Source organism: Simochromis diagramma, unplaced genomic scaffold, assembly GCF_900408965.1.
Source record: "Simochromis diagramma unplaced genomic scaffold, fSimDia1.1 OVJJ01000617.1, whole genome shotgun sequence".
NCBI lineage: Eukaryota > Metazoa > Chordata > Actinopteri > Cichliformes > Cichlidae > Simochromis > Simochromis diagramma.
In genome coordinates, this window is record NW_024386953.1 from 466,774 (window position 1) to 479,624 (window position 12,851).

At 43.6% G+C, this 12,851-nt stretch overlaps 1 protein-coding gene across 5 annotated transcripts in view; it reads right to left on the reverse strand.

Moving 5' to 3' along the window:
- arhgap23b (Rho GTPase activating protein 23b) overlaps positions 1-12,851 on the reverse strand; it is a 92,978-nt gene that overhangs the window by 31,663 nt on the left and 48,464 nt on the right. For 3 of the 5 annotated variants that reach the window (XM_040038581.1, XM_040038579.1, XM_040038583.1), the window contains exons 5-7: positions 8,737-8,815; positions 8,569-8,629; positions 6,705-8,118 (exon numbers count right to left, since the gene is read on the reverse strand). In XM_040038581.1, coding sequence (XP_039894515.1) covers positions 6,705-8,118; positions 8,569-8,629; positions 8,737-8,815 — 1,554 coding nt within the window. The remainder of the gene's footprint in view (positions 1-6,704; positions 8,119-8,568; positions 8,630-8,736; positions 8,816-12,851) is intronic. The other 2 variants (XM_040038582.1, XM_040038580.1) reach the window with 2 other exon arrangements.

The following is a 12,851-nucleotide window of genomic DNA, read 5'->3' on the forward strand; positions in this document are numbered from 1 at the left end:
AACTGAACTTTGAAAAACCCTGTTTGTGTGTCACCACATACCGTTTTAATATTTTTTTAGCCGAGAATGTAGTGGTTTAATCTTCATGTGTCTGGTCGGTTTGTCAAGATACAGCCTCTTTGCAAAAGTGCTTCGATGATTTCGGAGATGTCTGCCCAGTCTCACGGCAAAGCGTGGGATAGACCCGCTCGCCTCGCAAGCAATCCCACCGACAAAGCGCAGGCCCCGGTACACAGCTGTAGTAACCCCCGCTGACTTCTTTTACTGAGGTTATATTTATCGGTGTTTTATTTCCTGATGTTCTTATGTGTCCTACGTGTTTCAGTCGCCAATTCTGAATTATAACTAACATTAAAAACATGTTTAAGGAGGAGAGAGAGCAAATAAATCTGTTTAACATCTGATCTTTGGGTTTTTGTTCAGTAATCAGCGTGACCTGTGTATAAACGCATAAAAGAGATAACGTTGGTGTTTCTGTCATGTAGTAACTGCTGGCTTTAACTGTACAAAGGTTGTTCGACACTATGAAACACATACAGACTTCATGATGTTCGGCTAATATTTTTATAGTGAATATTAATCATGAGGGTAAACGGCCCTGTACACCACGGAGCGAGGTCAGCATATCCACGATATCCTCAGCTCCATGAGTTAACACAAAGTTTCCCAGCTGACTATCTAACTGCCAACTATTCCAGAGACGTGAAAATATACAGCATAAAGAAAAGTGTAAGAGACTCAGCAGCAGATTAGAATAACAGTTATACATTTAATAAATCACCAAATGAATCCAAGAAACGAGCAAACCTGTTCCGACAATTTGAGTTTGTATTCCCTCAGCTGCAGACTCGCTGCTGTTTAAATGTTTGAAAAGGAAGATTAGATATAAAAAACGTCAAACATAGACTCAGTCTGCCTTCACATTTGATATGAGGCCAGCACGTATAGTGGCTGTGTCCTGTTTTAAGATCATACATGTAAAATTGTTGTCTGACCTCCGTCGATCCAGCCGCTCAGAGTCCGTGGTTACCATGGTTACTGCATAAGCAGCTATAATGTTAACAGCTGGCTGGAAACCTACACCAGCATGGGTGTTTATGTTTTTCATTGCAAAAGAACTGTCTGAATGGTTAACTGAAGTTAACTTGGATAAATTATAGTTAAGGAGTTTCACAGATAACGCCCACGTGAGCTGTGCGACTGTTCACCTGAAATCAGCAGGCTATTACTGAAATACACGTGCTATATCATAAACTATGATATAAATAGGGAGGTCCTATTAACATGTTTAGTTTTAAAGGACACCTTCCTGCCTTTAGTCTCCTTCATGAGCAGTATTAGTTTTCTTCTAACATCCAGAAGTCTGCACCATGTGTTTCATAGTTTGTAACAAGCCTTTGACAGGTAAACATAACATGACCGAAAAAGCAAAAAAAAAAAAAGAAAAAAAAAAGAGAGAGAGTGTTGACATAAGAAGAGAAAATGCTCTCAATTATGGAGACAGGCAAATGGTTCATTTATGTTTGATGTGTGTTTATTCCTCCCTAAATATCGTCGGTGAAGTTTGCCATGCACGTCAGATTTTCCTGCGCATTTTTATACCTCTGCCAACAGAGAGAAAAAAAAATCACATTCTAACAGACAGCTGGTGCTTAGAATACAGTTGAATAACTATTAAAAAACAGATGATATTTAGATGATAGTTCAGTCTAACACATGTGCCAGTGAACCATTAAACGTCTGTGAAACTATGCAGTTATGAAACGTAACTTTAACCTCAGCCAAACCGATTTGCTCAGTTGTAAATAAAACAGCGAAGTAAACGTGACCCGACAGACAGAACCTGAGTGAATGAAGTCCAGCGTTTAACCACTGAGAGCTAAAACTCAGCTGAGGTTTCAAAGCTGTGTGCCGGTGATTGGACATCAGCCGCTGATGAAGCTGCTTCGCCTATAAAGTGCTCTGTAAGGAAACAAGCTCCAGCAGCTCTGCGCTCGGGGAAAACACTATATTTACTTATCTTGTGCAGAAAAATGCGCTGACATTGCTTTATATTGAGTACCGGCTGCCCGGTTAAACTGTGACTATCACCAGGTAACGTAGGCGTGTTTCTTGAATTAGCAGCAGGTGTTAAACAGCTGACAGATGAGGAGGAGGATGCATGCAGGTAAACTGAGGGTCTGTTGAGCTGATCGCTGGTTTCGTGAGAAAAATGTCAGCTCGTTCTTTATGTTACAGAAGCACAGAGACACAAGACCAGGCGGAAAGAGACGATCGTTCGGTGAAAATGAGAATCTGCGAATGCAACATGTGGAACACGGAGAGTGGAATATGTAAACAAACCGGTTAACGTAACCCCCTGGGTGCACTCTGCATGCTAATTGTTAGCAGAGCTAGTGAAATCTCTGAAAACATCTGAGCACTTTTGCAAACATGTTCTATGTTGACAACCTGACCAGACATACTTCGCGACATTCGCGGCTAAAACACTGTTAAAAGTGTAGCTGGTGACAGAAAAACGGGGTATTTTAAAACTACACCACCACCATTGCTGCCTGTGATTTGATCTGCATTCTGGGATACCTGGCTGCCCCAAGTCTACACAAGCAATCGATTATCTAGGATCGACCTGTTTTGACTTACTTTGCACGGCAACCAATCAAATGTTAGAGAAGCTGCATGGGCAGCGTTAACCCCGCCCCCTGAGTTTGATGGGTGAGGCTGACAGATAAAATTATTTCATGATGAGAGCCAGGCGCCATGACTGCCAAAATGAAATAAATAAATATATCATTAAATAATTAATTAAATGTGTCAATAATTATTTAAATGTGTCAATAATTAATTAAAATGTGAAATACATAAATAATTAATTAAATGTGTCAATAATTAATTAAAATGTGAAATACATAAACAATTAATTAAATGTGTCAATAATGAATTAATTACATGTGTCATAACTATTTATTTAATTAATTAATTCCAATTTTAATTAATTATTGACACATTTAATTAATTATTTAATGGTGTATTTAATTAATGCATTATGGCAGTCCTGGCACTCCATACCTGCCATGCTAACAAGGTCGTATGCTAAAACAGTGCTTTAGATGTGCAATCTTATTAGACAGAAAGTATGTTCTTCTATAAAGAAGCATGAAGTTTAATACAAAAAACTGGAACTTACTATTATAGTCACGTGTAGTCACTTTTGGAAAGCAGTAGATGACCTGTTCAGTAACTTTTTTTTCTTGCTCTCCTACTGAGCCTGAGATCTGGACTCAGTGATGTCTTGTGAAATGTACCTAAAACTCATCTAGAACTCTTTTTAGGCTCTTTTTAGGCTCGCTTTTGTGTAATTTTTGTTTTGATTTGTTTCTTTAAACATTTTTGATGTGAAGCACTTTGTGATATTTATCTCGTTCTTAACATTACTTAAGAGTCTAATCTAGAAACATTTTTTCACAAGAAGCTAGACTTGTTACACATTGTGACAAACACTTGTGACACAATAATAAGGTGACCATTACTACTGGATTAGATAATTATTTGCAACAATATGGATACAAAGTGTCTTCACCTCTTCCAGCTGACACACTTCATCACACAGCACTGCTGCAGACAGACAGGCACTCTCCTCCCCTGAGTAGCAGCTGAACTCATGAACAGGAGTTGATGTTCGCATCACTGAATAACACTTAATGGGGTCAGTAAAGCTCCTGTTGTAACAACAGTGAGTCATAAATAGAATCACTAAATGTCAGCCTGGTCAGCACACACAGCAAACATAGGTTTTTAACGCTTATCAATTATTCACTAGCCATGTTAGCTGTCTTTTAAATTTCATCAAAGTAGCAGCTAGTTGCTATGGCTAATAATAAAATTTGTTCCAGTGAATCTATATGCATGACAATATTGACAAACAACGTGGTATTAGGGAGACTTTCCTGATTCCAACATTTTGTTTGGGCTTTTTTTATTTGCTGCCAGGAGGATCTTAAAACTATGGAAGCCCGTTTCCGCCACTAAAAAAAAAAAAAAAAAGCTAGTATCCATAACTCGAAATTTCGAGTTATTATCTCGAAATTTCGAGTTATTATCTCGAAATTTCGAGAAATATAACTCGAAATTTCGAGAAATATAACTCGAAATTTCGAGAAATATAACTCGAAATTTCGAGTTACTTTTCTCAAAATTTCGAGTTAGCTCTGCCAATCAAAAATATACGTGAATGAGGTCGCTTTCTTGTTACCCGGAAGCATATGGCGCAGGACCGCGCACTCAAAAACGGATCCCAACAAATTAAAGTATGTTTGCTGATAGTAACACCATGTGATTCAGCTAATAACACAGGGATTTCATCATTTGTGAAGCCAGGCTGAAAACACTCAGCAATCTGTGCATTCACGACTGGATGTAATACCGGTAGCTTAGCTGTAGCATTTGTAGCTGAGGGCTTCAGCTTCCGGGTAACATGGAAATGATGTCATTCACGTAGATTACTGATTGGCAGCGCTAACTCGAAATTTCGAGTTGCTTTTCTCAAAATTTTGAGTTAATATGTCGAAATTTCGAGAAAATAACTCGAAATTTCGAGAAAATAACTCGAAATTTCGAGAAAATAACTCGAAATTTCGAGAAAATAACTCGAAATTTCGAGTTATGGATCCTTTTTTTTTTTTTTTAGTGGCGGAAACGGGCTTCCATATAAAACAGTATTTGTTGGTAAAAAAAAAATAAAAAAAATAAAATATATATATATATATATATATTTTTTTTTTTTTGAGTTAAGCAGCAAACAATGTTCAAATTCAGCCTCATTGTTAGGTATGTTCAGCTTAAGATGGTTTATGGTCAGGCAATTTTTTTGTGTAGGCTGTAAGGTAGGAAAACTGGAAAATCACCCATGGAAGCTATTTTTTTTAAATTCTTATTGTTGAGTCATGAACACGACCTTAACTGAGGCAAGCGAGGCCTTTTTGAATTAACATGGTGGTCTGTTGCAAACGTCATAGATTGCTTAGAGTCAGACCTACTTTTTAGCTGTTGTTTTTTTGTGTCTTCTTGTTTCAGCCAAAGTTACCATCTGTTATGATTCGGCACCTCTGATACAGCGCATCTATGCAGCAGTGCATTCAGGACTGGTCAGCGCTTTGTTTTTTCAAACTTTTGAAGCCAGACGAGCCAACAGCACCGGAGGGCTACGCGATCTTCAGAGCCAGGTATAATGCACAGGAGCGTGGCAAGATCCACGGAAGAATGACTTCACACAATTTAAATTATTTATTTAAATATCACATTTAAAAATGTGATATTGTGATATCATTGCTGTTGTCCCACGATACCTGTGGAATCGAGGATTGTTGTAAAACAAAAACAGTGTTGAGTAAAACTAGAGGGGAGGAGATACTAGCAGCTGGTGATGTGCAACCTAAATGTAAACACGACTCTTGTGTTTGCTAGTTGCACTCCATATGATAGGAAGAGCAGATGATGGATGAAAGCTACTGATGCTGATGGGCTTTAGGCAGCTGGTTAAAAGCTCGGCCATGATTCGACATCACAAAAAACATTTTTCAGTTTCAATTTTGTGACAATTATGTGACAATATTGTGGCTCCTGTAAAGCCTGAAAAGATAAGAGGTTAAGTTACTTCACTTATTATTGAATTTAACTGTAAAGCAGTTATTTTATATTTTTACTTCGTTTTTCAGGGGGAACAACCAACCAACCAACCAAACAAACAAAAACCTACCTAAGTAATTTTTAGGCCTACATTTGATTTATGCCTTGCCACTAGGTGTACTGCTGCTGCTGACACCATGGTTAAATAGATTAGGCAGTGTGTAACTCATTAAAAAAGGGTGAAAATAAATGCCCTGTATTTATTTATCGTGGCTCAAGAGTTGGGAGTTCACCTTGTAATCGGAAGGTTGCCGGTTCGAGCCCCGGCTTCGACAGTCTCGGTCGTTGTGTCCTTGGGCAAGACACTTCACCCGTTGCCTACTGGTGGTGGTCAGCGGGCCCGGTGGCGCCAGTGTCCGGCAGCCTCGCCTCTGTCAGTGCGCCCCAGGGCGGCTGTGGCTACAATGTAGCTGCCATCACCAGTGTGTGAATGGGTGGATGACAGGTTGTGTAAAGCGCTTTGGGGTCCTTAGGGACTAGAAAAGCGCTATACAAATACAGGCCATTTACCATTTACCATTTACTCACACATATAAATGTGACCTGGTGCTCTATGCTGCAAACGTCAGTGAAACATTGTTGTTTTTTTTGTTTTGTTTTTTACTATATTGACAAAAATACTTTTACTGCAACTTTTCTTGAAATATTGTGATAGAATTTTGATAAATGGTAAAAAGACTGGCACTCACAGTGCTTTTGAGACAATGCTGCTGAGCTATTTGCCTAGTTGACAGGATCTTAAAGATTATTTGTGCCTTCAGTTGCATTTTTTGTAAGTTTTGTGAACTAACCCTCAAGTTTTAGTTTTGGATCAAATATTAAAGATCTCTTTGATATATTTTATTTCTCTCCATCTGTCAGCAGGCTAGACAAGAAATGTTGAGAATAACGAATAATGACATAAAATAGCACTTTTAACATTGTTGTAAATATCCAATTTAAAAGCATTCATTATAACCTTTAAATTTGTTACAATCTGACACCGTATAACTATGCAAGTTTGAGGAAAGGTTACTAACCTATGAAGGGAATAGAGGATAAGGAATCAAATACATTCTGTGCCAGGTTGCCGCTCGACCTGCGGTTGGGAATAGTCTCTGCAGGAACAGGAGAGGTGCAGAGTGTCAAACCAGGCAGCTCTGTGGACTCCACAGGTGTGTTGTAGTTCGAATGTTGCAGAGTCTGAATGGGTGTATGACGACCTGGAGGCAGCGTCTGCCTTAGGACCACCTCTTGAGTCACGGATACAGGGGAGATGACTTCTCGGTGCTCCCCAAGCTCCATTATCTCCTCCTCTGATGCAGACTGAGGGGTAATGAACTTGGACCCTACATCAGTATCAGCAGGGCTGTCTCTGGTGGCAGGCCTCCAGTCAAGGTGAGGGCTGCTGTAGCCAGGCTCTCTAAAGGAGTGGGCTTGCTGAAAGACATGACCAGCTTTGTGGGAAAAAGTAGGGCTGTAGCTTTTGTAGCCCACTTGCTCTTCCTCTCTTCCTCTCCTTTTCTGGGGCTCTGCTACTTGCTGACCTGACTGTCTCTCACTGGGAGGCCCTGTAGAAGAAGTTGTGATAGATGATTTTCCTGTGCTTTGGTGCTGAGGTTCTGAGGTTCTCAGGTCTTTCTGTATGTTGAATTTTATCATGTTGGAGCTTTGTGAAGTCTGTTCAGAATGTGGACTGACCAGAGCGGAGGCTTGGGCCAGTGTTTCCATAGAACGTCCGTAGTTGTGCTCATATTCGGCATAGGCTGCCAGCAGGGTCTCTGAACAGGACTTCTTTGCTGGTCCCGATGAACTACCACAGCTGCTGAACCAACAGGAATAGTGGGCAGCAGCAGCTGCCTGGTGATGCAGGAAGGTTTCTTTTCTCCGTTGCTCTAAAGAAGCCACAGCAGTAGCTGATGGTTTGGGAGTAACTGTTAAGCCCAACCCCAGCTCAGCTAAATGATCCTGAGATATACTGCGATACTGGGGTGAGATGCATTCTGTGCCATGAATGTGGCTATAGTCTGACAGTTGCTGGTGGTAGAGGGTGCCAACATGAACATGGGCAGGAGCTTTCCGAGGTGGAGGTAGAGTTGCAGAAGCGATGGCTGCATTGTGGTTAACAAAGTGAAAGTCCAGTGCGGTAACGGCAGATGAGGACCGTCCGCGGTGTCCCCCCAATGGGGCAAATCGAACGCTTGGATCCTCAGGACTCCTAAACCAACACTCGGGGGGAGTAGAAGCAGCAGGGCGGCGGTTGTCTAATGGTGGGGTGACAGGGCTGGTTCGACACTGCCAGTTGTCAAGGGAGCTGTAAATGTTGCGGCTAGTCTGTGAGGAAGTAGAGCTGGGCTTGTTTGACGGATAGTAAGGAGGTGGTGGCTCTGGGAGGTTTCGGGCTTTACCTGAGTATGGCTCATTGCCTTTCATGTAGGCGTCCTTGGAGTATGCCTGAGGACAGCAGGGGGGAGGAGACCATGTAAAATCAAAATACAGGATGAACAGCAGGGGCAGCAAGAGGGCAGAGTGGGCAGAGTCAGTCAGGATGCACTATGCAGCACTTTTTCTGGCTTTTTGTCTGTAAATCTTTACCGTACAACCAACATTGGAACCCAGCTTGTAAAACTTCAAAGTGTTTTCAACAGGTTCTTTGTTGGGTGATCTATTTTTATCTCATCCCCTTCTCTTTTAACAGAATTAATTAATTACACAGTTACCTGTGCATGCCAGCTGATAATGAAGTCCTTTCTGTCCATGCACAAACATTTGAACAGTTTCTGAATGAACTGAAGCAGAAATTTAAACCCCTGTTGTTACACTGATGGCTAGCTCACTGATGGTTACACAAGTCACAAGGGAAAAGAAGAGAAGAAGAGAATATTAAAGAAAGACTATACTCACACTTACCAACTGCAACACATCCTCATCTTTTGGCATAATAGAGAGCTCCAGAATGTTTTCACTACAAAAAAAATAAAATAAAAAATACCATAAAAAATGAGTCTAATCCTTGATAAAGAATTTAGATGTAATCAATGAGATATAAAAAAAATAAAATAAATCTCCAACCTGTTTTGGATGAGTGCTATAACCTGAGAGTAGGTTTTCCCCAGAATGCTCTGCCCATTCACCTTCACCAGTCTGTCCCCTGGAAGACACAAAGGCACACACACTAAGAGAGGAAAGGAAAATAAAAGTTGCATGCACAGGGTGTGTGGTTGGGTTACTAAAGGACCTAAAGTGTTCCCAGAAAATATCTCCCACACTATTAGACCACCAGCAGGCTGAACCATTAACATGAGGCAGGATAGATCATTGCTTTCATGTTGTTTAAGCAAAATTCTCAGATCAGGCAACATTGTTGCAATCTTCTGTCGTCCAATTATGGTGAGCTCATGCCAAAGCATCAACTCCCTGTTTGTAGCTGACAGGAATGGTGCACAGTGTGGTCTTCTGCTGCTGCTTCAAGGTTTTGCGCATTTCGAGATGCTCTCTTGCATACCTTGTTTTAACGAGTGTTTATTTGAGTTACTGCAGTCCTAACATCTCAACCCAGTCTAGCCATTCACCACTTTTTTCAAACATTGGCATTAAACTCTCTAGTTGTTGTGTGGGAACAGTTTCTGATTGTCAGCCGTTCAAATTTCAGCTAATGGTCTTGACCGTATCCACGTGCCTATGTGCTGTGTTGTTGTTTTTACGTTAGCAATCAGTTGAACAGTGGCACTTGGCAAATGTCTTAGTAGTGTGTATATATCACTCCTCTAGTCTTACTAACCAATCAAAGGGCTTTAGACTACATTTATTTGCATCAAATAGGTAAATCTACTGGTTCTTATATATAGCGCTTTGCTGCCTTCTACCTGAGCACCCAAAGCACTCTATCCAAGATGCCTCACTCACCCATTCATACAAAAACTATATTTCTATGATTAAGTGCTTTCTATCTATATTTCACACAGAGATTGTCATGGTCCCCGTGTCTGCCCAGCCGGCCCCGCAAGGCTACATGTGTTTTGTATTCTTTCTCTCCCTCTCTCTCCTCTCTGCCTGGGCGGAGCTCACTGCGGGCTCCCACCCTTGGCCCACACACCTGTTCGCGATTAGCTGTCATTACCTGTCCACTATTTGAGGCTGGGACGCACATCCTCTCGTCGCTGGATGATTGTGTGAGACACGTTAGTGATCCTCTCAGCTCCTGTGAATCTTTGCTTAAGTGTTTTGTGACTTGTGAGTAATTTCCCTCTCCTGTGTGATAGCCGCAAGCCTTTTCTAATGATGGTGCGAAAATCGCTTATTGTCCAGTTGCTCCAGGATCGTGCTCTGACCTGGGCACAAGCTGTGCTTCACGTTAACCCTGAAATCACTTTTTCTGATTTTCTCGATAAGTTTAAAAGTGTGTTTGACAGGGAATCCAGCTGCTGCTGGCCAACACTTACTCGCGCTCAAACAAGGTAAGCGGAGCATGGCCGATTTTTCTATTGATTTTTCTACTTTGGCTGAGCAGATGAAATGGGGAAAACAGGCTCTTAAAAGTGCATTACTTGCTAATATTAATGATGGGATAAAAAATGAACTGATGCTTCGTGAACTGCCTTCCTCCCTAGATGCTCTTATGACCCTGTGTATTTGGGTGGATGACCGAGTATGCGCACACCAGAGTGCACACACACGCTCGGGTCATGAGCCATTGGGTTTTCATGGGACCTCCACAACAGCCAGCGGGCTGCGCGACTCCGACACATGTTTCCGAACCTCTTTCATTTTCCCTCTCGTGCAATCACACGGAGAGGATTTGTTTTTTTTTCGTTTAAAGCGCCACTCACCCCACTAGTGCTGGATCACCCCTGGCTTGTACTCCACAACCCGCACATTGACTGGGAAAAAGGTGACATAATGGGATGGAGTGTGAATTGTCACATGAACTGCCTCCGGGCAGCCACTCCACCCGTCCCACTTCCGCCCACTGACTCACCGGACCTCTCAGCGGTTCCGCGGGTTTATCATGATTTGCAGGATGTGTTTTGTAAAGATCGTGTGCGGTCCCTTCCCCCCCACCGCCCGTACGATTGTGCTTTCGATCTCCTTCCCAAAGTCCCGTTGCTGTCTAGCCGACTGTACAGCCTCTCCCAGCCTGAGAGAGATGCTATGGAACATTACATCACAGAGTCGCTTGCAGCGGGGTTGATTCGCCCTTCCTCTTCCCCTGTTGCGGCTGGTATTTTTTTTGTGGACAAGAAGGATAAGTCGCTGCGCCCATGTATTGACTATCGGGGCCTTAACCAGATCACTGTAAAGAACAAGTATCCTTTGCCGTTGCTTTCCTCTGCTTTTGAGCTGCTTCAGGGCATGACTGTCTTTACCAAACTAGACCTCCGCAACGCTTACCATCTGGTGCGCATCAGGGAGGAGGATGAGTGGAAGACTGCATTCAATACACACTTGGGCCTCTTTGAGTATCTCGTGATGCCTTTTGGTCTGAGCAATGCTCCTGCTGTGTTTCAAGCAATGGTTAATGATGTGCTTCGTGATTTTGTTAACTGCTGTGTTTTTGTATACTTGGATGACATTCTGATCTTTTCTAAGACACTCACTGAGCACCAAGTTCACGTGAGGCAGGTCCTGCAACGCCTCTTGGAAAACTGGCTCTTTGTGAAGGGGGAGTAGTGCGAGTTCCACGTGACCTCGGTGGCTTTTCTGGGCTATATCATCAAGAGGGGGAACTTAAGGATTGACCCGGAGAAGGTGCGAGTGGTGGTGGAGTGGCCCACACCTCCAAATCGCCGGCAACTGCAACGCTTTTTGGGATTCGCAAACTTCCACAGACAATTAATCCGTGATTTCAACAGAATCGCTCTCCCTCTCACTAAACTCACCTCTCCAAAAGTTCCTTTTCAGTGGGATTCTGCCGCTCAGCAAGCCTTCACCCTGCTCAAAGAGAGATTCACTACTGCACCGATTCTCTGGCAACCGGACCTCACATGGCAGTTCGTTGTGGAAGTGGATGCATTGGACTCCGTAGTGGGGGCAGTCCTGTCCCAACAGGAGGACGGTAAGCTTCACCCCGTCCCTTCTATTCTTGCTGTCTTTCTCCCGCAGAATGTAACAATGACATCGGGGACCGGGAGCTCCTGGCCATCAAGCTTGCTCTGGAGGAGTGGAGACATTGGTTGGAGGGAGCAGCGCAGCCGTTCGTCATATGGACGGATCACAAAAATCTGGAATACCTTCACTCGGCCAGATGTCTCAATTCCCGGCAAGCCAGGTGGGCGCTGTTCTTTACTCGTTTTGACTTTACCATCACCTACAGGCCAGGGTCACGAAACGTGAAGCCAGACGCCCTGTCCCGGCAGTTCTCCGTCACGGGGGAGGAATCGGGCCCCGGACCCGTTCTCCTGGCCACCTGTGTGATTGGAGCCGTTTCTTGGTAGATTGAGTCAATAATCCAGGAGACGCAAGAAACCGAACCAGATCCGGGAACCGGGCCGCCTGGCCGCCTCTTCGTTCCTTTAGCCGTCCGCCCTCAAATTATCCAGTGGGCTCACACCACCCGTTTTTCGTGCCATCCGGGGGTCCTCCGCACCATATCCTTCCTCCGACGCTACTTTTGGTGGCCCACCATGGCTAAGGATGCCCGGGAGAATGTATCAGCCTGTTCAACGTGTGCCCAGAACAAACTTTCCAACCGTCCTCCACCGGGTCTTCTTCAGCCTCTTCCCACACCGGCCCATCCATGGTCGCACATCTCTCTGGATTTCATCACGGGTCTGCCGACCTCTGCGGGTAACACCACAATACTTACCATTGTTGACCATTTCTCTAAGGCTGCACACTTCGTTGCCCTCCTGAAGCTCCCCACTACCCTGGAGACGGCTCGGCTCCTCACCTCCCATGCGTTCAGGTTCCATGGGATCCCTGAGAACGTCATCTCGGACAGAGGGCCGCAGTTTACATCCCGAGTATGGAGGGAGTTCTGCTCCGCGCTGGGGGCCAAGGTCAGTCTTTCTTCCGGATTCCATCCACAGAGTAACGGACAATTGGAGCGGGCCAACCAGGAGCTTGAAGCTGCCCTCCGCTGTGTCGCCTCACATAACCAATCAACCTGGAGTGAACAGCTTCCGTGGATTGAATACGCACACAACAGCCACATCTCTACCGCCACGGGCAAGTCTCCTTTTGAAGCG